Source organism: Mangifera indica, chromosome 9, assembly GCF_011075055.1.
Source record: "Mangifera indica cultivar Alphonso chromosome 9, CATAS_Mindica_2.1, whole genome shotgun sequence".
NCBI lineage: Eukaryota > Viridiplantae > Streptophyta > Magnoliopsida > Sapindales > Anacardiaceae > Mangifera > Mangifera indica.
The window spans coordinates 435,394-460,799 of record NC_058145.1 but is presented as its reverse complement, the minus strand read 5'-3'; the positions used below and the strand labels follow the sequence as shown (position 1 = coordinate 460,799).

The following is a 25,406-nucleotide window of genomic DNA, read 5'->3' as shown; positions in this document are numbered from 1 at the left end:
AAGAGTTAAATTCAAACTTAGACTTGTGTTCGACAAACTCATTTTAGACCAGATTGAGTTTGAATTTGATTACAATAAGAGTCAAGTTTGAGCTGAACACTATAATTAAGTTAAACATCATGATATTATTTTGATATATATTGATAAAAAAACCTCAATTTTAATGTGTAATATGATTTTGTTTTAACTGATTCGAATCAAGTTTTTTTAAACTTGCAAATTTGGCATGCCAAACATTCTTTAAGCTCAAATTAAAACAAATTTGTTTGAATTGAGTCAACTCAGTTTGTATTCATCCCAAATTGAGAATGTCAATAGTTGTTTTAAAGTGGATACTGAAATAGATTACTCTTCATAATTCTATCACTGACTGAAGATGTAATGACAGATCTAGCTAATACTGCGAGTTTCTTGCCTATTTCCATTTGAAAAATTCGATCATATTAAAATACACAAAAAGCAAATGTTCAAAATACTCTGAAAAAATAGAGTATGGGAAATCTAATTTACAGCGTGACTCCTGAACATGTGCAAATATTTTTTACTAACTAATTTGACAATATATGATTAGCTGATTTTAAAATGAGAAAAAAAATAATAATCACATCACCCCTTTATTCAAGTCCGATTATTACTAATTTATTTATATAAATTGTTCTTCTCATTAAAATTTTCTGGAAAATGAGATTTGGTCCAAAAAATTCGCTTGAGGAAAGAGCTCAATGTTTCAGTCAGCCATACCTGTTGAGATCAAGAGCCCATGTGGAGAACCCCCAACAAGATGAAGCTCCAGCGAGCAATGGGGCATTGGATGGGTTCAGACACGATTTTCCGGCACATGCCTTTTCTGATCTCTCTCCATGTAACCAAGTCGGCCCATTCGGTTCTGATCTTCAACATAGTCATGATGATTATAATGATTGGACATAGAACCGTAATTGTGCCGCAGCTTTCCCTCTGATGATCTATCGGGTGAGCTTCCAACCTTCCGCTTGCGGCTGCTTGATTTTTGTGAATGAGAACCATGACTAAGGTCATGAGGCACTGGGACCTCCCTGTCTTCTGCATAACTGAAATCTGATCTGCGTGACCAGCTCTGCCTACTGTCGCGCTTGTTTTTCTCATTCCCTGCAGCTAATTCAACGCCATTTTCCAATTCCCGCTCAATCAGATCATCCTCATCCATCAAATCAGTTTTCCGAGTTACGTCTACTCGGGAGTTCCTTCGTTTCTCTAGTGCTGCCTTTACCTTGTCTTTGTCAATCTTCTTGATAGCTTCCTGAGGTGACTGGCTAACTAAACCTCCTCTACGTTCTGATTTTCGGCTAGAATGCTTCTCCTTTAATTCCCCTGCATCTCTTGTTTCATTTCTCACAACTGTCCTCTCTTGATCTTCTTTACCAAGTGCATCTGCCCCAAATCTCAATGTGCTTTGTGCTTCCCCTTTGTTCTGGTAATAAAATTCGTCATGTTCAGGGTGAAGATCATCTTTAGATTCACATGCATTGTCATCTACAGTATTTTCCATCTCTGCATTTCCCCAGTCATTAATCTGATTTTGGGTGATTCTCGAAGATCCACAATGATTATCGGCTAAAGAACACTCAGACACTGGCTTAATTGATGCAGGCTTTAAGGTTCTTGAAGTTGTACAACTAGCCTGCGAATAACTATTAGTTGTCGGATATTCTTCACTGCTAGACAAAGTTCTTGATGACGCCCGCTGAATACTCCCTGCTGCAGCACTTCCTTCAACTTCACCACACTGGGAAGGCAGAACTCGGTTTTGTTCATAGAGTTCCAACATTTGGTTGCTAACCTCTGCCAGAAGTAAGCTTGCAGTGTTAAAACCAAAATCCAACACATCCACACAGAGAGAAGTCATAGTGAAGATAATATAAAACTGGTCAAATAAATGACATGATTGGAACTTCCAACTGAACTTGATTGCTCATAAGTTTTAAAACTATATGCACTTATAATAAGTACTAATTTAGGTTATAAATATGATGTGTCATCATGTGATTAGAAGATTTTGAATTAAATATGGAAAAATATCCAATCACAAGATGACACCTCATCATGAGTACCCAAATTAATGTTCATTATAAGTACATATAGCCTTACTCAAAAGGAAGAGGAAGAAACCATGGTCTATCTATTATCTCCCTTCATTAAATTTTGAAGTACATTATAAATAATGGGAATATACTAAAAACAGAATAAAGAAAAGGGAGACAATATCTCGTGTTATCACTAGTGACACTGAAAACTGAAAAAGAAAAAATCACTGACCTTCCAATTGGCGTGGGGTGACTTCAAATTCTTGCCACCATACCGTCTCGCCATCTGATGGAAGCTTTACTTTGAGGAACTTTGCAGCAAGAAAAATGGCCCCCGCAGCAACATGGTGGGGCTTAAACTGTAAGCAAAGAGAGGTCCGCAGTCTGCATGTTGCATCCCCCAATCAAGAAGAGCATGGGAAAAGAACATGAACGTACAGTTTGTAGAACAAAGATTATTAATCATACCCATCGTTGACAAAGTTCCATGCAACTTGTGCAAGGGCATTCTGAGCAACCTTGAATTTCTTTATTGCCTCAACAAGGGGTTTGTATGGATGGAGTACATTAAGATCAAAACCAAGAGTTGACAGTACAACCCTTTCCCCAATTAAAATTAATTCTTTCTGTTGTTCGTAAATCTCCTACATGATGGGTGCAAAGCAATCAATAAACTAAACCATTAAACTACAACTTTCATAAACAAATTGGCAAATCATTAAACATGGGATGGAACAGAAAAAAAGGAATTAGACATCCTTGGAATTGGAGCATCAGTATAATACTTATAATAAAGCATAATAAATATGCAGAAGGTTGACATGAAGAAATAATAATAAGTTGTTTACAATCTAATAAGTCATCACTTACAAAACAGTTATTATCCCCTCTCACGAGCACAATGACAACATATGGGCCAATTTGAGATCAACGTGAATGTGAATGACAACTCAACACTTCCTCATTATTAAACACATAATAATAATAACAATACTTCCTGATGCTCAAATTAAGTTTGTATCATCCATCCATTAATTCCTTGGTTTAAAAAAATAACAAAATATTATGCAAATTAAATTTTAATAGTATTTCCCTGTCATGGATTATAAAACCATTAATAAAATTATAAAAACTTCATTGCAAGTAATTTCCTGATCAATGTTCTCCATAAACTAAAACTAAAATTGCACACTTATGTTCTTTGCTTTTCCACTGATGATCTAACTAGGTGGCTCTGAACCACGACTCTGCAATTTGCACTTCCAAGTTAAGGGCATGAAAAGATTAACTTAACAGGAATATATCATGAACAATTAACAAGTGATATAAGGTAAAACATGAAGCAGAACACACAGAATAGATAAATACCAAGTTAAAAGGTGTCATAGAAAAAAGTATACTATACCTTTTGCTTGATCCTATTAATTGCATCAAGATCCTTATCTTTTTTATGGATAATTTCATATGAAACAAATATAACGTCTTTCAGTGGACGGGGAGTCTCCTCAACCTTCCCTGCCAGAAACATACAGACTGTGGCTATGGTCTGCAAAATATTTTGAAGAAGATCAGGCACCACAAATAATTACTGCCCAAATTTGAAACTCAATTAAGATATTTCTATCATATTCCATTTGATTCATTTGTTTCCATCAAAGATGTCAAAGACAGCAGATGTATGATTATGGAACTACAACACTTCTATCCATCACACATAGTCAGAGTCAAGTACATAAAGTCACAGGCAATATACTATCTCTGCCCTTGCATATACCCAGAGTGAGCTTTTTTTTTTCTCGCTTTGGAAAAAAGAGAATTGTGGGAATAATGATATTATCCTTAATTTTAAGAAATTAAGTACACATCATCGCAGATCCTAAATGAAATTTCATGTTAGTATTCAACACAAGGGCAAAATCAGTACAGTCAACCATTTCATTAATTAAAAGTACATTGGGCCGGGAACTCTTTGGGAAAATACAACTGCCAAAAGTCACTAATATCGAAAAATACAAACTCAATTTCCAAGGCATGACGGTGTAACAACATTCATGGTACACAATATCTCTAAGTTTCTTATTGGTAAAATAAAGAAAGTCAACAAATAAGGTTGGTTGTTTATCCTTTTTGGCAAGAATAATATTTTACCAGAAATACATATTCAGTATAACTCTCAAATAGATTATATTCTATGAATGCCATTGGTTCAGCCATAAAAATGGTACTAACTACAGCCTGCTAGAGCAACACTCAGATACATTTCCATGGGAGAATACAAAGGGATGTATCATTTTGTAAAACGTAAAGCATAACTCACCCTTCTGTCATTCCTTGCATGTGATTGACGAAGGAAGAACCGATGGCAGAATATTATTGCTGTAGCAATTGTTATCTGAGGTCTGCATGTTCAGACAAACATCACATTTAAGGCATAACTATACAGAAAAGTAAATTTAAGGTCAGTAGCCTAGAGAGAAACAAACAACTATTATCAACAATGTCATTTTGCTTTGATGTGGATCCCTGTACCAAACTACAAGCAATTCCCCCTTCTCTCCCTGCACCCCACCCTCACCCCCCCCCCCCCCCCCCCCCCCCCCCCCCCCCCCCTTTTCAGTTAACAAATAATCTTAAGTAGAATGTACAGTGCTATAGGACAACAAAATAATGTGCAAGTGAGCCTGAGAAAAGGTTTACAAGGTAAACCTGTGCAATTTTTCAAACCATATCCCATCAATATATCTCTGCTCATATCACATCAAAGATGTAATGATCATTTATCAGGAAAGATGCAGAAGAATTTAAACACATCCAACCAAAATGCATAGACTCACACTTTAAGTCTCATTCCCAAGTCTTGTAGAAATGTGCAGTATGACTTGCGAAGATAAGTCTCCTTTTTCCAATCAATTCCATCTCTTCTAGAGGGAGAATTCTCTTCAATTTCTTCCCTGGAAAAGTACCAGCGACCACCTTCTTCTGGTTTGTCCAGTGAAATTTTGGATGACTCACCCGACAACAAACTAGCCATTTGTATCAGTAACAAACTATATAGTAAAGGCCGTGTTGTTACCTTCCTGTCAATACTGTACCAAGAAACATTAGAAACAGAACACTAAACATTCATCAACTTCTATAAAACAATAACAAGCATCACCAGAACTTCTCTAGTATCACATCCACTCAATTTACAACTAAAAAAAGCACGTCCAAGACAATGCCTTTGCTCATGTAAAACCATGAACACGTATGTACGTATGTATAACGTACTCATGAAACTATATTTCATTATTCAACTAAATTAACCTTGATTCAACAATTTTCCTATCAAATTCTACTTCAATAAAATTTCCAGGAAAATTAATTCAATTTTCTTAAGAACCAAACGGACAAAACCAAACCAAATCAAACCAAACAAAACAAAACAAAACAAAACACCTACTTCATTAAATTCTCTGAAATAAAACAAATAAATTCCAAATAAATCTACGAAAATTCTACTCAACCATAACAAACATAATCGGAAGCTTAAATTTCACAAAAATAAAATAATATATATACGAAATTCTACCTGAACAGTTTCAAATAAAGAGCAGCAAAAAGGATCACGAAAAAAGAATTATCGCAATCGTACCAGTGAAAATATTGAGCGATAAACTGAAATTTACAAAATTATAAATGGAGCGAGCGAGCGACCGCGAGAGTGAAGAAGAAAATAATTTTATTGATTTATTTATTTATTCATTACTCTTATACTTTTATTGATGGGACCTTCTGCTTGGACATATTTTTTACTAAATTCAAATACAATTTTTCAAGTTGTTGATAGGTATGGGTAAAATAACTCTAAGTTTAAAACGGGATGTTCAAATGGATAATAAAAATATAGGTTCGTATCCCAACTAACGAGGATAGGTAAACTTGCAGATATCTAAACTCGTTCAGGGTAGATGCAATGGCCCTTACAAATATCATATTCATGTGATTAAAATCACAAACCGACAAGAGTTTTTTTAAGACATTACATTTACCACTACTTTAACTATTTACAGCACAATGGTTACCTTTGACAATTGTGGAAATGGTCCACTTTTTTGTGAAGAAATAGGGCAATTGGACAATTATAACTGATATGGGTAAAATAACTATAAGTTTAAAACAAATTGTTTAAATAAATAATAAAGATACAAGTATATCATGTCTAACAAATACAAATAAATTTATAGAAATTCATACTCTTCCAAACTAGATGTAAAAACTAAGAGTTAAAGCACAAATGAATAATATTTACAAATATCATATCCAAGTAATTAAAAATCATAAGCGATTAGAGCTTTTTAAAACATTTGACTTACAATTACTTTAACTATTAACGACACAACGGTCACCATTGACTATTATGAAAATAGTTTATCTATTTTCTTGTAAAGTAATATGACAATTAGGGGCTTTATAACTGGTATAAATTCAAAAAGGGTTTTTTAAACGGATAATAAAAATATAGATTTGTATTCTCTTTAACAAATACGGATAAATTTGTAGATACTTATACTCTTCCAAACTAGATATAAAAACTAAGAGTTGAAGCATGAGTAAATGAAACTTACAAATATTATATCCAAGTGATTAAAGATCACAACCGATGATAACCTTTTAAGATATTGGACTTACTACTACTTTAACTGCTAATTACACAACAGTCACCATTAATTATTGTGGAAATGATACATTTATTTTTTTGTAAAAAAATAGGACAATCGAGTGGACTGTAACTGATATAGGTATAAATTCAAAATAGATTGTTTAAATGGATAATAAAAATGTAGAATTGTATCCTATCTAACAAATATGAGTGAATCTGTAAATACTCATACTTTCAAACTAGGTATAAAAACTAAAAATTAAAGCACAAGTGAAGGACACATACAAATATCAAATCTATGTGATTACAAATATCATACTTATGATACAACGGTCACTATTGACTATTGTGAAAATGGTGTATCCATTTTTTTATAAAGAAATAGGATAATTCTAGAAAATGTGTGTTTTCAATGACAAAATATTCTTTATCAATTATCATGAGTATTTTTTTTTTAACTCATATTTTTTTTAAAATTTTTTTTAATATTATACCTATTTTGTTAACTTTTTTTTTTTCCGTTTATTTTAGTCCCTGACATGAGTTATCAAACATAAATATCGTAGCTTTAAACATCAAGTCTTTTGAGTCTGTCTGTTTCAAGTATTCCACTATGCTGAGAACATCGGTTGCGACCTTTTCCGTTCCATTAGCCCGTGCCTAATTTGGCACTGTCCATCATGTCACAAGTTGTGGCTTTCCAGCACGGCCCGCAATTCTGCAAACCCTGTCCCTTGGGCCAGGCTTTGTTAGTCTCGGGCCGTAGCTGCCCTTTGCCAGGTCTACTCGCAGCCACTTAACCTCTCCCTGAACAAGAGTCAAAACTTTTCTTTTTTCCCCTCCAAATTTCTAGCTTTTCATTTCTTCTAACAGCGGCCAACCGATAAATCTCTTTTTTTTTTTTTTCAACTAAGTTTTCATCTTTTGTTTTTTGTTTCGTTTTAATTTCGGTTTATTTTATTTTCTTTGCTTTTCCTCGCATTTTCACGGCAACCAAACAGACTATTCCAAAATTCGAAACGCAATGAGTTCAATTCAAAGTCCTCTCCAGGTATCAATCTCCGAATCAACCAATCTCCGCCGTCGGATTAGTCTCGAAGGTAAAGGAAAAGTAATCAAAATCAACAACGGCGTGAAAAGAGCCATTACTGTATCGTATCTCAGTAGCGTCCACGTGGCGGAGTCCTTCCATGGTTGGAAAACCTCTCATTTCCATCATGTGGCAATGAAAGCTCAGAGCAAGTAACCATCTTTGACATGTATGTGAAACCGTCCACGACTCCACAGTGCTCAGATTGTTATGGAACTACGCCAAGGAGAGGAGGATCCAGCGAACCGACTGCCCATTGACATAGGAAATTCTTTCACTGATTTAAATCCATACAAAGATACATATACAAAGTGATGTGGTAAAATATATATATGGTGGAGTGAATATACAAAGCCAACTCATTGTTTTTTATGTCATTTAAAGGGTAATGCTGCATCACTTTGTATTTATCTCTTTGTATGAAAGACTTTGTAATTGTAGTGTTACTCTTAATGTAATCACAACTGTCACAAGGCTAGAATGATTTTTCCATCTTTTCTCAATCTTCCGAAGCCATCCGGAAGTGCTACTATGCATCCCCCGCACATAGCGTCGATATGTCTGTGCTAGCCTGGGTGTGTGTCCTAGTTATTGTTTGCTAACAACAACCCTCCATGTGAGGATGATACTTAAAATAGAAACTCTTAGTCTTTCAATGCCGAGGATTTTGGCAAATGTTTGGTTTCTAGTCTTGATGACATTCAACTTCGTAACACCTTATAATAGAAACACTTTTATTTGTGTTGTTTTGTAATTTATCTTCAAATTTTTATCAAAGTGGGTCTTTGTCAAGTCACAACAATTGTAGCATCGATCCGGATTCTGCCTGAATCCTGTGGATTGAACAACTTTTAGAACAAACTTGGATGCTATTATAATCCTTTGATGTCTCCTCTCTCTCAAAATTTTGCCATTTTTTTCAGCCATCTTGTATATGGCACCATGCACCAGGGCTTTTGAATTAGGCCTTTTATCAAAAACGCACCTTTGACAGTCAGGTCCAACCTTAGAGAAGTCTTATTAATTAAAAAGTCCAATAATGTTGCTAGACTAGCAGCCCATTTTTAACCATATTTGAAGGGTGCGAGTGTGGACTAGTTAGAATAATATAAATTTTATTTTTAATTTAAAATTATTTAATTATATAAAAACATATTTTTTTTAACATTGTATTTATTGATAGTATATAAAATAATATTATTCTTAGAATACAGGTCCTTAACGTTTTGTTTTTAATTTAAAAAAAATTAAACGATTTTTTTAATATAAGAAAATCTAATTATAATAACAATAATAATAATAATAATAATTATTATTATTATTATCAATGTGCAATTACTATTTTAAAACAATAAGGAAGCTCATTTCCATGGTCATATAATAAGGCTTAGGGTGTATATAATTCGAGCTAAATTGATTCAAACAAATCGATTAGAGTTGAAAACTTTTGATTGATAGTTTAATTTAAGAATAATTTATTTATTTATTCGATAATATAATTTATTTTGTCAATAATATTATTTACAGTTTTTACGATATTATTCGTCCAATTAATAGTTTTTAAGTGATATTATATATCAATTTGAATTAAATATTATAATTATAATTTGAATTTAATTTAATCTTAAATTTAGTTTAATTCTAATCTAACTATCAAAGGCGAAGTTGACATAAAAAAATTCCCACTAAGATTGATATTTAGTAATAGAAATGTAAATGTTGATATCTCATGCTAACTTTTTTGTAGAAAAAAATAAAAGATTTTAATTCTTTACACAAGAGATTTAAATATTTAATTTTATAAGAAATTAAATTATGGAGTATTTATTAGCACTTATAAATTAAAAAAAAAAAATGACCAAAGAATAAACCAAGACATAAATAAATAAATAAATAAATATGTATAAAAGCATTGACTTGACTAGGAAAATAATCATGAATTGTCAAAACGGTGACGTTTCTTATGCACCACTACAAATCAACTTAAAAATTAACAGAAAATAATATTTACTTTACGCCACCTCTCTGCCCAACGTCGCCGACACAAGAGCTGCGGCCAAAACTCAATCTACGCCGGAGGAATTTTTGGTGTTTTCTTTCGTACAACAACCGCATAAGGTTGGCTTTTTCAAATTTGGCTTTTTATTTTGTGAAAGTATAAATTCATCTGATAATTTCTATTACATTTATTTATAAATTTAAATTTAATTTGGTTTATTTTGTTTTGACGAGTAGATAAGATCGAAGATGGACGATGAGCAGGAGATGGAGAGGTTCGGAATGGAGAACGACTTCGAGGGAGGTCAGTGGATAAATGGCGAATTTTATTTCAAGAAGCGCAAGGAAAAACGAACTCAAACTAAAGACGATGTTTTGTATGGCGTTTTTGCCTCTGATTCTGACTCTGACGATGATGGTTACTCCAAGAAGCGGAGAAAAGACCGTGACTTTGGAAGAAAAGCCGATATGACAAAGCCTGTCAATTTCGTTTCTACAGGTTAGTCATGTTTAACTAATTTAATTTGAAATTTGTGGGTCGTTTACATAAGATTGTGTTGCAGGATTTGGGAACTACATCAGATAGTATGAGCTTCTGTTTTAGGGTTTACATGGCTTTGGACACTCTAATAATTTTTTAGGTTGTGGTTCTCCAAGCTTAATATCATTTGGCATTAGGGTAATTATCATGTCTACCAGTTGTATCATAAGGCCGAAATATGGGCCTCCAGTGTCGGGTTTTGTGACTTTGGGTCTCCTATGTCAACAACTAGCTTTTGAGTTTTGATTCTCCCAAAATTTGTATCATATTGAAACTAATGTATGGCTACTTGTTAATTGTTATTACAGGTACTGTAATGCCCAATCAGGAGATTGATAAGAATCTCAAAGAGGAAAATGATGATATCTTAGAGGAGGATGCTGACAACCGCCCTGGTTTAGGTATTGGCTTTGGATCTGGTAATTCCGGTGCTGGTTTAGGTTTAGGTTTTGGTGGAAACAGATCTAAGAAAACGAATGATGAGGCTGAAGATAGTGATTTGGGCGGTGATGATGATAATTTCTTGCCAACAGCATTTGGGAGGAAGATAAAAGAGGGAGCACTGAGGAGGGAGAGAGAGCGGGAGAGGGAAAAATCGGAGAATAAGGGTCAAGGCAGAAAAGGGAGAGAAATTGGCACTGAGGATGTAGGGGTTTTTGAGAAGCATACAAAGGGAATTGGGATGAAGTTGCTGGAGAAGATGGGGTATAAAGGTGGCGGGCTTGGAAAGAATGAGCAAGGGATTGTGACTCCGCTTGAGGCAAAGATGAGACCAAAAAATATGGGTATGGGTTTCAATGATTTTAAAGAAGCACCAGCTGCAAAGTTGTTGGACTTGGAAAAGTTGGAGGAAAAGAAGAGTAAGGGGCAACAACAACCTGTTGGGAGAGCAAAAGAGAAGCTTTGGTCAAAGCGGACAAAGGGGAGGAAGAAGGAAGAGTATATTACCATGGAGGAATTGTTAGCAAAGAAACAAGAACAGGGGTTTGAGGTGGTTCAGAAGGTGATTGACATGCGAGGGCCACAAGTTAGGGTTTTGACAAACTTGGAGAATTTGAATGCAGAGGAGAAAGCAAGGGAGAATGATGTTCCAATGCCTGAGCTACAGCATAATCTAAAGTTGATTGTGGACTTGGCTGAGCTTGATATTCAGAAGATTGATAATGATCTGAGGAATGAAAGGGAGACTGCATTGACCCTGCAAAAGGAGAAGGAGAAGCTGCAGAAGACGGCGGATGAACAGAAGAAGCAGATGGACAATATGGAGAAAATTGTAAATGTTTTGGGTCAAATTGAGAGAGAAAATTCATTAGGAACTTTAACATTGGACTCACTGGCAAACTATTTTAGGGACTTGCACGGGAGATTTCCTCATGATTATAAACTTTGTAACTTGTCATGCATTGCTTGCTTGTATGCTTTGCCTCTGTTTATAAGGATGTTTCAAGGTTGGGACCCTCTTCGGAGTCCATCACATAAATTGGAGATTGTGTCAACATGGAAGAATCTGTTGCAAACAGAGGATAGTCATGATATATGGGATATATCAACACCTTATTCTCAACTGGTTTCTGAAGTTGTCTTACCTGCTGTGAGAATATCTGGCATCAATACTTGGGATGCAAGAGATCCTGAGCCAATGCTTAGATTTTTGGAGTCATGGGAGAATCTGCTGCCTTCTTCTGTTCTTCAGACCATACTGGATACGATAATTTTTCCAAAATTGTCAACTGCTGTTGATTCGTGGGACCCACGCCGAGAAACTGTTCCAATTCATGTTTGGGTGCATCCATGGCTCCCAATGTTGGGGCATAAATTGGAGGGTCTGTATCATATCATACGTGTAAAGTTGAGTAATGTTCTTGATGCATGGCATCCAAGTGATGTATCTGCTTACACCATATTGTCACCATGGAAGACGGTGTTTGATTCAACAAGTTGGGAGCAGCTCATGCGTAGATATATTATTCCAAAATTGCAAGCTGCACTTCAAGAGTTCCAAATTAACCCTTCAAACCAAAAGCTTGATCAGTTCTACTGGGTTATGTCTTGGGCTTCTGCCATTCCAATTCATCTCATGGTTGATTTGATGGAGAGGTTTTTCTTTGCTAAGTGGCTACAGGTTTTGTATCACTGGTTGAACACTTCTCCGAACTTTGAAGAGATTCATAAATGGTATATGGGATGGAAGGGACTTCTTCCACAGGAACTTCTAGCCAACGAAAATATCCGGACTCAACTAAATATCGGTCTCGACATGATGTCTCAAGCTGCTGATGGTATGAAAGTGGTCCAACCTGGCTTAAGGGAGAACCTTAGTTATCTTAGGGTGTTGGAGCAGAGGCAGTTTGAGGCTCAGCAGAAAGCAGCTGCCCAAGCTCAACAAGCAGCAGCAGCTTCCCATATGGATGGCACAGATGCACAACGCGAGATGACATTGAAAGAAGTTGTTGAGGCATATGCACAGCAGCATGAATTACTATTTAAGCCTAAACCTGGAAGGACACATAATGGTCAGCAAATATATGGCTTTGGCAACATAAGCATATATGTGGACTCTCTAAATCAAATGGTGTATGCCCAGAAGGAGGAGGGATGGACTGCAGTTACACTTGACACATTGCTGAGAATGCACAATAATTCTCTTGCAAGGAGATATTAAATTTGGTATGTAATTTTAGGGGCGTATGCCCAAAGTTTTGTTAGATTTTGTTATATGAATAAGTTAGTAAAATTTGTCGGTACACGTAATGTTACTCGTTAAGCTTGTATATTTAAGGAGATTCTTAAGCAGATCTAGTGCGTTGGTTTAAGGGCTCCCACCGCCAGCGAGGATGATGGGGCTGTCTGCAGATCAGATGGCTAAAACTAACTTTGAATGTGTCCTGTGAAAGGAATGTCTTCTTTGACTCTCCACGTGCTTTTGGGGAAACTATTTGGATGGTTGTAGAGCTGTCTTTGATTTTCTTATGTAACTCTTTGATTTTAGTGGGATTAATTTTAGATATTAAGGGGATTAATTTTCTTATGTAATTAAATTGTGTTTGAGTGGAGTTTAAGTTTTAACTCTCAAACTGATTTATTTGCATTTAATTTGATTTCAAGTTAGACATTGTTCAGGTTCGTGTCGAGATCTATTCCAATCATAATTCCAACTAATCGACAGGCCAATTTAAGAGAACTTCTCATCATCGAAAGGAAAAATACCTGAAGACCTAAAACATGAGCAATATGAAAGCAAAATTAGGTGTACATGCTAATGACGTATCTCAATAACATTATTGGGTGATCATAATTAAAAGGTCAATTATGATTTTTCGAACTATAATATAATTATATTTAACCGGTTTTTTGGTTTTCTTTTCCATTACAAATGAACAGAATCATACGTGGATTATACAAATTCGAGCAAATTTTCATAAATGGGAATGAGGGGAAAGCCTAATTTGAAATACTTTTTAAAATTTAATGTTATGCAATACTCTATTTAATGTATAAGGCCAAAAGGTTTATTCTCACCTAAGGTTTAATGCAAACTCAATTTCATATTTATTAATTTTTGAAAATTTAAATACTCACCAATTTGTTAAATTTTACTGATACTGGTACGGGTAAAAATATTATTTAAATATTTTATTTAAACTCATATTTTAGAATTATCCCTAAGTTTTTATATTTTTATTTGGGAAAAGGACTATTTTCTACCTATTTTTTAGGTCATTCTCAAACTTCTACTCACGGAAGATCAAAAACTCTTTTTCTCATCCATAGACAAACTTTTGTTAATTTTTTCTGTTAAAGAGAGGGATAAAATAGTCATTTTACTGTTTATATTAAAAAGTTATAAAGTTTATTACTTTTCACCCCCCTTAGATTTTAGAAACTAACATTTCACTTTTATCTAAAGTTTTTAAACTTTGAAAAGTAACATTTTCACTCCCAAACCTAGGGTTTCCATATTTTTCAAAATGCAGTCGCCCCCCATAACTTTCAAAAATAGCATTTCACCCTCATTCTTCAACTTCATTTTTCGATGTCATCATTGACCTTCTCCTTCTCCTGGTGCGACGGTGGTGGTGCGATGAAGAGACAGAGATCTCTTCTCCGCTCATCACGTCGTCCAAACGCGACGACAAAGCGTCATCCTTCGTCTATTCTTTCAAATCTGGATGATACTTCGTTGTCTAGATCTGGGTGACGAAGGGTCATCTTTCGTTGTCTTTTGTAGTCGGAGATGAGAGATTGATAGAATGCGTCGGCTGTCGGTGGTGGTCGGAAAAGAAAGCAAACCCTAGGGGTAAAATCTAAATTTTTCAAACTTTGAGGGTGGGTTGAGGTGTTAGTTTTTAAAATTTGGAGGGGGGAACTGGTGAAATTTTAAAGTTTTGAGGTTTATAATTAAAATAACGATTTTACCTCTATCCCTAACTGAAAATTTGGACGACAGTTTGGTCATGGGTGGGAAAAAGGGTTTTTGATATTCCGTGGGTATAGGTTTGAAAATGGGTGGGAAATAGTCTTTTTCCCTTTTTATTTCTACTCATATTTTTTAAGGTTTAAAAACTGACTTTTTTCCCCTAAAGCTAGAATTACAAAACTTTATTTTTTTTTATCATATACAACTGCCTCCTAGAGTTTTAAAAAACTTTAGTTGCACCTCGATCTTCCTTTCTCCTTATCTCTAGTGATTATTCACCGTCACCAATCGTTGATTTCTCTCTCTCATCTTATCTCTCGCTCTCCCTTTTCCCTTTGACTCATCTGATGAAAACTTGTCATTGGATAATAATGAATGATACTTTCAAGTTTTTATGTCTTTTAACCAAAAAAAAAAAAATCTCCTCAAATCATCTTTTCATACAAGTAATTACATGTATTTTCATGTGCATTTGGTGATAAACATACACGAGGGTAAATTCGCCATTTTAACTCCAAAAAAAGAGCCGTTGCAAACTTACAAAAAGTGGCCACAATCCCGTCACTCAATTCACCGACCAGGGGCTTTTCCGTCCAATTACAATTATTTAAGATTTTCCCAAATTCGACCGTTAGATTCTGAAAAACAGTTTAAAAATCCACAAACCCTCTCAACGTTCTGATTCATTCACTTTCATGGCTGACGATCAGAGCACAAAACCACCATCCATGGAGCCACGGCCACCGCATCCTCTTCACGAAATCGCCGAAACCCCAACCCACAAACTTCTCCTGAAGCAATGGCTCAAAGAAGAAGAGCTAATTCTTAACAGAATCTGTCTCAAAGAGACTCAAATCGACTCAGTCCGTAAGGAATTGACCCAGCTCTACATCTTCTTCTTCCTCTTTCACTCAATCTCTCTCATTCTCCTTTTCAATGCCTCGAACGCAGAAATGGGTTCCTGCGAGAGATCATGGATTCCCTGCTTATGTTCACTCCTTTGCTCTCTGGGGATGATCTGGGCCGTCAGATACAAGTCTGATGTTGAGAGCCACTTGGAGAAGCTGTTGGAGAGAGAGAAGGAGGACGGGAAGCTGTTGGCTAAGTGCGTCGAGGAGTTGAAGAAGAAGGGTATTGAGTTTGATCTTTTGAAAGAAGTTGATGCGCTGAGGAGGGCCAAGAGTTTGAGAGTTGAAAGTAAAGCTGTTAGAAAATGGTCTGCAAGAGACTTTGTTACATTGTTTTTCTTTAGTGTGTCCTGTTTAGTTCTTGGATTGACTAGAGTCATCTTGTGTGGTTAGATTTAGGGTTTCAACAGATGGGTTTGGTTTTTTCGGTTGATTAAATTGGTGGAGAATTGGTTTGGATGTACTCAGAAAGTGCAGAACATTCTGTTCTGCTTTTGTAATTTGCTACTTTATAGATAATCCTGAAATAATATGATGAATATTTGTTTTTAGTTTGATTGAAATGCTCCCATGAATAATCTATTACTGTTATCTTGCTAGGGATGCTCAATATGTATGAGCATCTCATATGGTATCCCGAATTGGAATAATGAGTTCAAACTAGTTAAATAGTTTGTGAAACTCTGAAATTGTTTTAATGTATTTTGAGTTGCAAAACTCCAAAAGTAAAACCATAATGGATTGTGTCTAATACATGCATTATTTTGACAATTAATCAGATCTGATTGTTACAAATGGTATCACAAACATTGAGAAATCTCATATCAAGCAATGAAATAAGTGTAAAACCCTTAAGCAACCCACATCAATAAAGGAATGTAAGGTATGTATTGACATTGTATATTGTTTAGAGATGATAAGACAAAAATGATTAATTATTTTAACAATAAATCAGATTAAATTGTTATAAATGGTATCACTCACATTAAGAAATCCCACGTCAAACAAACAATGAGGTGAGTGTAAAACCCTTAAACAACCCATATCGACAAAGATATATTAGATATGCTATTGACATTTTATATTGTTTAGAGATGATAAGACAAAACTGATTAATTAGTCTATGTCAGATTACATCAGCATCAGTATTTCCCTAACATGCTAAAAGATCAATTGAATCTTTCAACATTGATAGTGACAATGAGAATAGTGAAGTCAGACACCTTCTTTACATCCCTTTTGCATTATGAATAATACTGAATACTGTGTTGAACTAATATGAAGCAGAAGTGGAATCCAATCTAGAAAGGCCAATCAATGGACCTGGGCTTGAGTTGTGATGGCTGCTACCTTCATCACTTTCTTTGGTTGAATAATCACAAACAAGGGTGGTAACATCAGCAAATGACCATTCAGTCAAGTATGCGGGCTTGGAACTTACTTCGCTGACTTCAATATCTCCACCAAGCACGGCAATCACACGAGACATAGATGGCCTCAATGAAGGCAATGACTGAGTACACAAAAGTGCTACTCCTATCAGACATTTTACTTCTTCCTCGTTGAATTGTGATAATTTGGAGTCTACCAGTTCAAGTAGGCGATTGTTCTGGTATAAATGCCAAGCCTGGGAAGCAGAAAAGATGCACAAGGTCATGATACAAAGTGACAGGATCAGGAGGACAAAAAGGTATTGGCATGCATATCAAATTTGAATGGTATATTTGAAAAGTTACAAATTGGACCTTTTAGACTGCTAAGATTCAATCTTTTTTTCATGGGAATTTAATTCACAATTAACATATACCAACTTGGATCCCATGGGGTGGTCCTCAAAAAGTTTCTATACACCTGGTATGGATTCGTAGATCCTCTAGATGTAGAGCGTGCTCAAACACATTACCCAAATGGTAAAATATTCATTGGTGCTGTTATCATTATGATGCAAACCAAAACACAAGAAATAAAAGAAGAGCACTGATGTTTACTACTATACTGAAATGTCATGCATACCCAGTCAAGAAGATACATCTCTTCTTCCGAACTTCCCACTAACAACCTCTAGAGCCACAACTCCAAAGGCAAACACATCAGTCTTCTCTGTAAGATGTCCACGCATGGCATATTCCGGTGCAAGACATCCACTGTGTCAGTTTAATAAAAGCAATTCAATGCAGTAAGTCCCATGAGCATAAAACATGATGATCTAAACGAATTTAGGAAGAAAATGAAAATCTCTTACATTGTCCCTGCAACCTGGGTGCTTATGTGGGTCTTCTTATCATCATAAAGTTTTGCTAAACCAAAATCTGATAATTTGGGGATGAGATTACCATCAAGAAGAATATTACTGGCTTTCACATCTCTGTGTATGATTCAAAGCCTTAACTCTTCATGAAGATAAGCAAGACCTTTTGCTACTCCTAAACATATATTATTACGCATCAACCAGTCAAGGTTCAAACTTCCTTTTCCTGCTTCACAAAAGTCATATAAAAGTCTGAGTAGTAATTTTCATACACAATTATGCTAGGACTCCCAAGAAAAACATAGTACTGACATGCTATTCACATACCAAATAATGCTTTATTAAGGCTTCTACTTTCTAGATATTCATAAACAAGGAGTTTTTTTGCTCCCTCGTAACAACATCCATAAAGTTTTACTAAGTTACGGTGCTGTCCAGCAGATATAGTAGCAATTTCTGCAACAAACTGGCTCTTCCCCTGGTGGGATGCTACAGAATTGCTTCACAGCAATGACCCTTCCATCACACAGTGTTCCCTATTGAGTAAAGAATTCAACTTAATCAGTCAGAGAAATCAGTAAAAACTTGATTGACTTCATGAACCACATACCACATTTTATTGACCAAAGAGAACAAATCATAAGTTTCGTAGATAGATAAGTAAAAAGATTGTGTCTCCCATTGAATCTGGGACGAAAAGTAATGCTGCAACCTGTATTTAGTTCTGGAAAAACAATTAATCATAAGGCACTAATAAGTGCTCACTTCTTGTTTGGCATTGATTAGAACAATGAATTACCTTATAAACTGGTCAAAATCCTCCTTCTACAAGCTTATTTGCAGGATTGAAGCCTTCTGTAGCAGCCCTTAGTTCAGCATAACTGTAAGTGTATGGTCTAACATCTATCCCCAGAAGCTCTGAAAATTCAACCATCAACATAGCTTACTGTAATTAGTCAAATCAAATACTTCACGAAATATTTTTTCAAGTTAAAGCTGAGAAAAGCTAGAAAGAAACATTTGCAATTGTCTAATAATGGTATATTGATTCTTTTAAGATGCTATTGAAATAAAACAAGTTGAATCCTATTTATTTCTCTAACTTTGTACTGCATTTCAGAACTCACTAATAAACCTCTGCTTTATAAGTTGAGCAAGGATTTGTTAAATCCATTTTTTCTTTTTCTCTCAGAAATATGTGATCGATAAGACGTTAATGATATTGAAGATAATTTGATTTACCATCATCATCAATCTGTGGTCTTCTTCTTGTCTGGATAATGAAGAAAAGTGCAAGAAGTAACAAAAATACAACCACAACACCAACAAAAATGCCTGCTCTATTCTTCTTGGTCATAGGATTTCGTCCCCTTGGAGGTCTTAGAGTAGGTTCAAAATCTGTATCAAAGCTCAGTACTTAACTCAATATCTATAAAATGCAAGGAAATCAAACAAAAGAGAAAAAAGGAAGAGAAAAAAGGTAGCTATTGCTTTAACCTGGGGTAGCACTGATGGCTGAAATTAAAGGTCCATATGTACCATCGGTGGGAATGCAGCAGGTCCCTTTCCCAGCCCAAAACAAGTGGATTTCTAAGTAGTTTTCAGATACCTGAGCCATATACTCTCTCTGAACTGCTGTTCTTGGGACTCCACCTGCTACCCTTTTTATGTCAAAGTCCTTTTCAACGCAAATTCCCTGGAATAATCAGACATGGACTACATTGTGAGATATAATAAATTTAAGGTCATTTCATCATGCTTTAACCTCTGCATAAACCAATGTGATGTATAGGTGAGGCTTTTTTGGCTAAGGTAATCTGCAGATCTAAGTCATACCTGAACATAAATGTCGAAAATCCGCCTCCCAAGACTTTTCCTACCAGTAGAATCCATCTCAACTATTTCTGCAAACTTGAGAGTCAAAGTATAGTTTCCGTTTTCAAGGCCTAAACCATAGCATCTTAGAGATGAAGGGGCAATACGTGCTGTCTGGAAAAGTTTTGAGCCTTGAGTATTTGTGAATTAAGAGTCGGAAGAAATTGTAAACCACGGATTATTGGTCCCTGTAAAATATCCAACACTACTAATTCCCCATCTGTCTGAATTGGTCACATAGTATGTAGCTGGACCAAGGGTCTCATTATCCCTCTCATACACAATATTATTGGAAGATGTAATTTGAGGACCACCACAGTTAATTGCAAAGCTGAAATCTGCAAACCAATATAGCCACTTGTGAAGGCAAGTCCAGAAAAGCTATCCCAATCTATTAAAGTAAGAATATGTCCAAATTTAATTTACAATATCCATGGTACTTCTCTAAGATCAAGTTCATTACAAAATAGATCATTCCTTTGTCTTTTGACCACAGAATGAAGTTGTACTTACAGATTGGAGAACCTTGATTGCAAGGAAAAGAGCGTTAGAGACAATTTAGACCATACGGCAAAACACTGAGGGAAAAAGAAGAATATACTTAAAAGATGAACTTCATTAATTATGACAGAGAACAAAAGCTAGGCACTAAAGCACCCATTTCTACTAGTATATTCATTATATTTTGATATCCAATTAATAATTATCAGAAGAACAAAATTAAACTTATAAGAATCATAGTTAAAATCAAATAAACAGTATATGAAGGCAAAAATAAACATTGCCTTGAGGGATGCAACCCAGGATAGAAAGAGTATTGCTGGCAAAGAAAAAGTTTTCTTTAAAGCCTTGTTATTACAAGTAATACCAATATCAGTAACTTTTCCTTTCAGGGTATGGCTACTCTTTCATGCATTAAACTTTTATTTTAAAAATTGAGAGTAGAGGTTAACTTGCTAAATGCATTCTCAAATGTACCATCGATAGTGAGTATCCCACAATAGTTTGGAATCAAGCTCGATGTGTGTATATAAGTGTAAAGGAAAGTCTTACCTTTTGAGCTAGCTTTTGAGGTGGGAAAGGCCTAACAGCGGTTTTGTGGTGGCCCAAAAAGTGGTATTAGAATTCAAGGTTTAAGAATAATTTCAGCCAAGTACATGGAGAGGTAATGGTCCGTGTAGTTCTAGCTCTCCAGTTTTAGTAAAATCACATCTCCGAAGGCTCTAATTGAGGGGAGGTTTTCTGCCACTTTAATGAACAAGTTGGGTGTGGGTAGTGAGAGAAAGCTTCATCCCCCATCACTTTTGTGGTGGACCAACAATCAACAACTTAGTTAGGCAACTATTCTTTCTCACAAATGTTATAGATAGTATCGAGCATTTGAATGAAACATAGAAATGAGACAATCACCTGCTGTTACTTCCTAGAGTGAAGTTATTGGCAACTAAATTTCTGCAGATTGCACCAATAAAAGTCTCAATGTTAGTTTCACCCCAACACATAGAATACAATTCTCTGCTAGAAAAGAAAGTTTTGAATGAAAGTTAACTTGGAGCTAATATTATATGTTGCTTTGTAAATTAAATATGGCATGAAATCTAAGTTTATAAGAACTTCAAGACTTACAGTTGTAGATTTTGTCTGTTTACCCAAGAAGGATTGCTGCCCAATAAAAAATTGTATGAAACATCTCTGCAAGCACAAGCTAAGAAGAATTTTAGCTACACAGTACACCAGTTAGCCAGTATCCAGGCATTATTCAAGTCACATTGATTTTTACTGTAATCATTTTACAACATCCAAAAGTTTAACTTCCCCATTTTCACAAGAACCTCACATGTCTACTTAACATGCCTAGATAGAAATGTTAGTCCAAATCTAGGAAAAAAGAAAATTCAGGATTATGGATGCATATGTTTTCTGGAAAATAAAGAAAGCTGACAAGTCCCAATCTGGATGCTAATCTATACAGCTCAAATAAATATTTATTTTTCTTCTAATATGCACATATAAAATTGGATGGAGAAGATAAAAAAACAGGTGATTTTCTGGTGGGAACAGGTTTTACATCTTTGATTTCATATTGGAAATGCACTAAACAGAGAATCTTGAATACAAGTTTAGCATTATGATCAGACTGACGTGGACTGAACTAAAAGGAGAGGGAGATGAAGACAGAGTCAATCTAGAGAAAGAAATTTCCAGAATCTAAGAGGAGAGAAAATAGAAGATTTGAGAAGACCAACGGATAAGGAAATTTTGATTCTTTTTCATTCTGTTCTCAGCAGCACCAAGCAAATGTGTTACATAGTTGGCAAGTTTAAGAAACTTTAATTACTAATTGACACCGTTTACTTTGATAGAAACTCAAAACAAAAATTCGTAATGCTATGTCTCGATTTCTTTATTTTGGTCCGCAACACAAATTGCTCACAAAAATTGATATCTTAATTAGTAGGGAGATCAATGCAAATATTTTTGAAGTACTTACATGTTGACAAGATTCTCACTTTTAACAGCAGGCAGAGTTCCAATTAATCCATTATTTCCAAGAAATCTGGGTATAAAAGCAGCAATACATGTTTCATTATAATGAGAACATTCAAGCACCACAAGAAGTTTGAATATAATGAGAATATTCAGGGATGTAAATGATACAACAAATTATAATGACAGATTACAGGTGAGTCAACATCATTGACTTGAAAAGCGAATTGGGAATCTGTCCAGTTATATTGTTGAAACTCAGATCCCTGAAGAAAAATATAAGGATTACAGAATTATAAGATGAAGAAACTGGCTAACAACCAAAATGTAACGGAGGGAAAATGAACAAGAGAAAAGGGAATAAGTTACTAACAGATACTGCAAATCCCAATGGTAGTAGAGATCAGAAGGAATTGAATCTGAAATTTTGCTATTCCTTAGTTCACTGTCATTGTATTGAAAAGACATTATAGATCAAAGAAAGAAGAGGAAGAAAAACACATAAAAGTATATATGAGGTAATTCAACACATGATGTTAGAAATTTGTTAATGTTGCCCTACAAGATAGTTAAATATTTCATATTCCTTATAAATGCCAATGACAAACTCCCACCAGATAAATCACTTATTCTCCTACATTTTCATTTTTCATGAGATTGTTAGCTTTGATTATTTTGAGAAATTAAAACATTATCAATGAAATGTCACAAGCTGACACTCACAACTCTCCCATAGAAGTCAGATTGGAATAGGATGACGGAATTGGCCCTTCAAATGAGTTTCCTTGGAACCTCCTACAACAAAATGTAGGACAATAAAGTGCTTGAAATTAATTTCACAGTGAAGAAGCCTGATTGAAAATAAAATACAGACAAAAGTTGGAATATTTTTCTCACAAGGTGTTAAGGTTTGTCCAAGTCCCTATGAAGTCAGGAATCCTTCCTGCAAGTTCAACATGAAAAGCCCACCTGAGCACAATAAAAGAATTAGTTTAAGATCTGATCCAAGCCATTTTCCATTAAAAGATTAACAAAACCAAAAAGTTACACTCTTTCCAGGTTCCTCAAATTTGCAAAGCTTGAAGGAATCTCGCCACTCACTCCACAGCTGTCCATATATCTGCCAAGGCAAAGAATTTTCATGAATTCAATCACAATCTGGTCACTGGTTTACAATAAGACTGAACCTAGCTGAGAACTTCACATATTGCATTCTTATGTGAAACATTATTCAGTAGGATATATGGTCAATATAAGGAAGATTTTGCATAGGAGACGAAACTCAAAAGTTAATAACAACTTACAGTGTCTTTAATTTCACCAAATTGCCAAGCTCCGATGGCAAAGGACCAGAGAAGCTGTTTGTTTCGATATACAAATATTCTAAATTTAACAAATTACCAAGCTCGGGTGGCACAGGACCAGAGAAGTTGTTTGGGCCAATACTTCTGCATCCCCAAAAATATAGTTCTTCATATATCAAATTGAAATGCAATTACACAAAGCATTCATTTAGATAAATTATTATAGATTAAGAAGAAGATAAACTTTAAACTTACAGTGATACCAACTCAGAAAGCATGCCAAGCTCGTTTGGAAGCTGGCCAGACAATGTATTAAGGCCTAAGTGCCTGAACAAAATAAAACAAAATATTGGCAGTAGAAAAACTTGTGTAGGTTTCCAAATAAAAAATCTATATCAGCTTACAGGTATTTTATTGCTGTTAGATTGCTTACAGATGGAGATAGTGGACCTGACAAGAGATTTTGTCCCACTTCCCTGTTAAAAACAGAAGAAATAGGTAGGATTTATATTTAGTAACACAAATTTTAATTCACTTACACAATGACATCTAGTCCCTCTCCCACAACCCAGCAACCTTCCCACCAATGCGGGACAATGGCCAACTAGTTGGACCTTCACGCCCGTGAACGTTTGGGTGGAGTTATGGCAATCGGGCTCTGAAGCACTCTTCCCCCATCCCAAGAACTAGCTCAAGGAATAAACTCTCTCACATTGAAATGCTAACACCCAATCCCTTTCTCAACCGATGTGGGACAACCCAAGAGTCTCATACGGAAAGATTAAACAAAAACAATGAAAAATAAGTAAATTATTCCTCATCTAGCGGTCTAAATCATACTCAATTGAAATAAATTTACAGGAATTATACAAAACCATACAGTTTTGTGAGGAAATTCAAACTCCATAGCTCATCTGGGATAACACCTTCAATTTGCAGACCACAAACTCTCCTGACTAAGAAAATGTAAAAGTAAGCAACCCCAAAATTTTGTCTTTTTCTACTCAGTAAAAGGTTAAAAGTGATGAGACTTACATCTCGGTAATGTGGCAAAGAGTATTATTGTTGTAAGAAAAGTTACACTTGATAAAAGGGTTGTACCCATTTGCATCAATGGGGATGGAATCGTCAATGGCTCCTCCACTGCATGGCTCTCCACTTATATTCCATTGTTTTTTATTTGTAGATATCCCCCATTTTTCATATAATGCATTTAAAGCTCTCACTGTTAGCAGAAGAAGAATGAGAACAAGTGTTTGCTAGAAAATCATCTTAACAGCCAAAAAGAAGATGGAGCTTAGAAGTTGACCTTCATTAGGAGCTGTTGTAGCTTGAGACCCATTTTTCTGAGCTAGAGCAACATGAAGTAGAAGAAGATTGAAGAAAACCCAACTTACATTCAAGTAAACCACAACTGATCCTGAAGCAGCTAATTTCATCAACATGATGAAGACATTCCTGATCATAATAGCTCCAAAGTTGATTTTTAAGAAGCAAGTTGACATCTTTATCAATTAAATAAAGAAAGCACGAGCAGTTGACTTGACTCCCTTTATCACTAAAAGAAAGAAGGAAGCTACTGAGCACGCAAGCAAAGAGGTCCAGCCAGTTAGGAGAGAACCCAGAGCACAAAACTCAAGGCCTGGATTTGTTGGTTTTTAATGGAGATTTGTATGCAAAGAAAGCATGAAAAAACGCAAAAACAGAGGAGAAGAGAAGAAAGAACAAAGCTGGAACGGAAGAAGTCTTTTTTGGCTGTAAAAAGTCACTACTATTTTCATTACTTCAATAATACATTTATATACCTTCTATCCTATTTAATACAAGTACACA

General features: G+C 35.2%; 3 protein-coding genes and 1 pseudogene across 4 annotated transcripts; 2 read left to right on the top strand and 2 right to left on the bottom strand.

Annotated features, from left to right (window-relative positions):
- Nucleotides 1–391: 391 nt before the first annotated feature.
- Nucleotides 392–5,805, bottom strand: LOC123224913 (cyclin-T1-5-like). 2 transcript variants are annotated; one of them, XM_044648683.1, is made up of 7 exons: nt 5,698–5,805; nt 4,898–5,149; nt 4,381–4,462; nt 3,469–3,609; nt 2,532–2,707; nt 2,296–2,447; nt 392–1,821 (listed from the first exon to the last, which is right to left on the bottom strand). In XM_044648683.1, exons 2-7 carry the CDS (start codon nt 5,092–5,094, stop codon nt 818–820), a joined length of 1,752 nt encoding a protein of 583 aa, XP_044504618.1. In that variant the 5' UTR covers nt 5,095–5,149; nt 5,698–5,805; the 3' UTR covers nt 392–817. The 2 variants fall into 2 exon arrangements, with proteins under 2 accessions (XP_044504618.1, XP_044504616.1); XM_044648681.1 differs by having other exon boundaries at nt 5,635–5,779.
- A 3,998-nt stretch (nt 5,806–9,803) lies between these two features.
- Nucleotides 9,804–13,367, top strand: LOC123224696 (septin and tuftelin-interacting protein 1 homolog 1-like). The gene is made up of 3 exons (XM_044648387.1): nt 9,804–9,913; nt 10,031–10,292; nt 10,643–13,367. The coding sequence occupies exons 2-3, from the start codon at nt 10,043–10,045 to the stop codon at nt 12,994–12,996; spliced, it is 2,604 nt and encodes an 867-aa protein (XP_044504322.1). The 5' UTR covers nt 9,804–9,913; nt 10,031–10,042; the 3' UTR covers nt 12,997–13,367.
- A 2,045-nt stretch (nt 13,368–15,412) lies between these two features.
- Nucleotides 15,413–16,210, top strand: LOC123226162. The gene has a single exon (XM_044650667.1). The coding sequence runs from the start codon at nt 15,447–15,449 to the stop codon at nt 16,050–16,052; it is 606 nt and encodes a 201-aa protein (XP_044506602.1). The 5' UTR covers nt 15,413–15,446; the 3' UTR covers nt 16,053–16,210.
- A 536-nt stretch (nt 16,211–16,746) lies between these two features.
- Nucleotides 16,747–25,078, bottom strand: LOC123225616 (annotated as a pseudogene).
- Nucleotides 25,079–25,406: the final 328 nt, after the last annotated feature.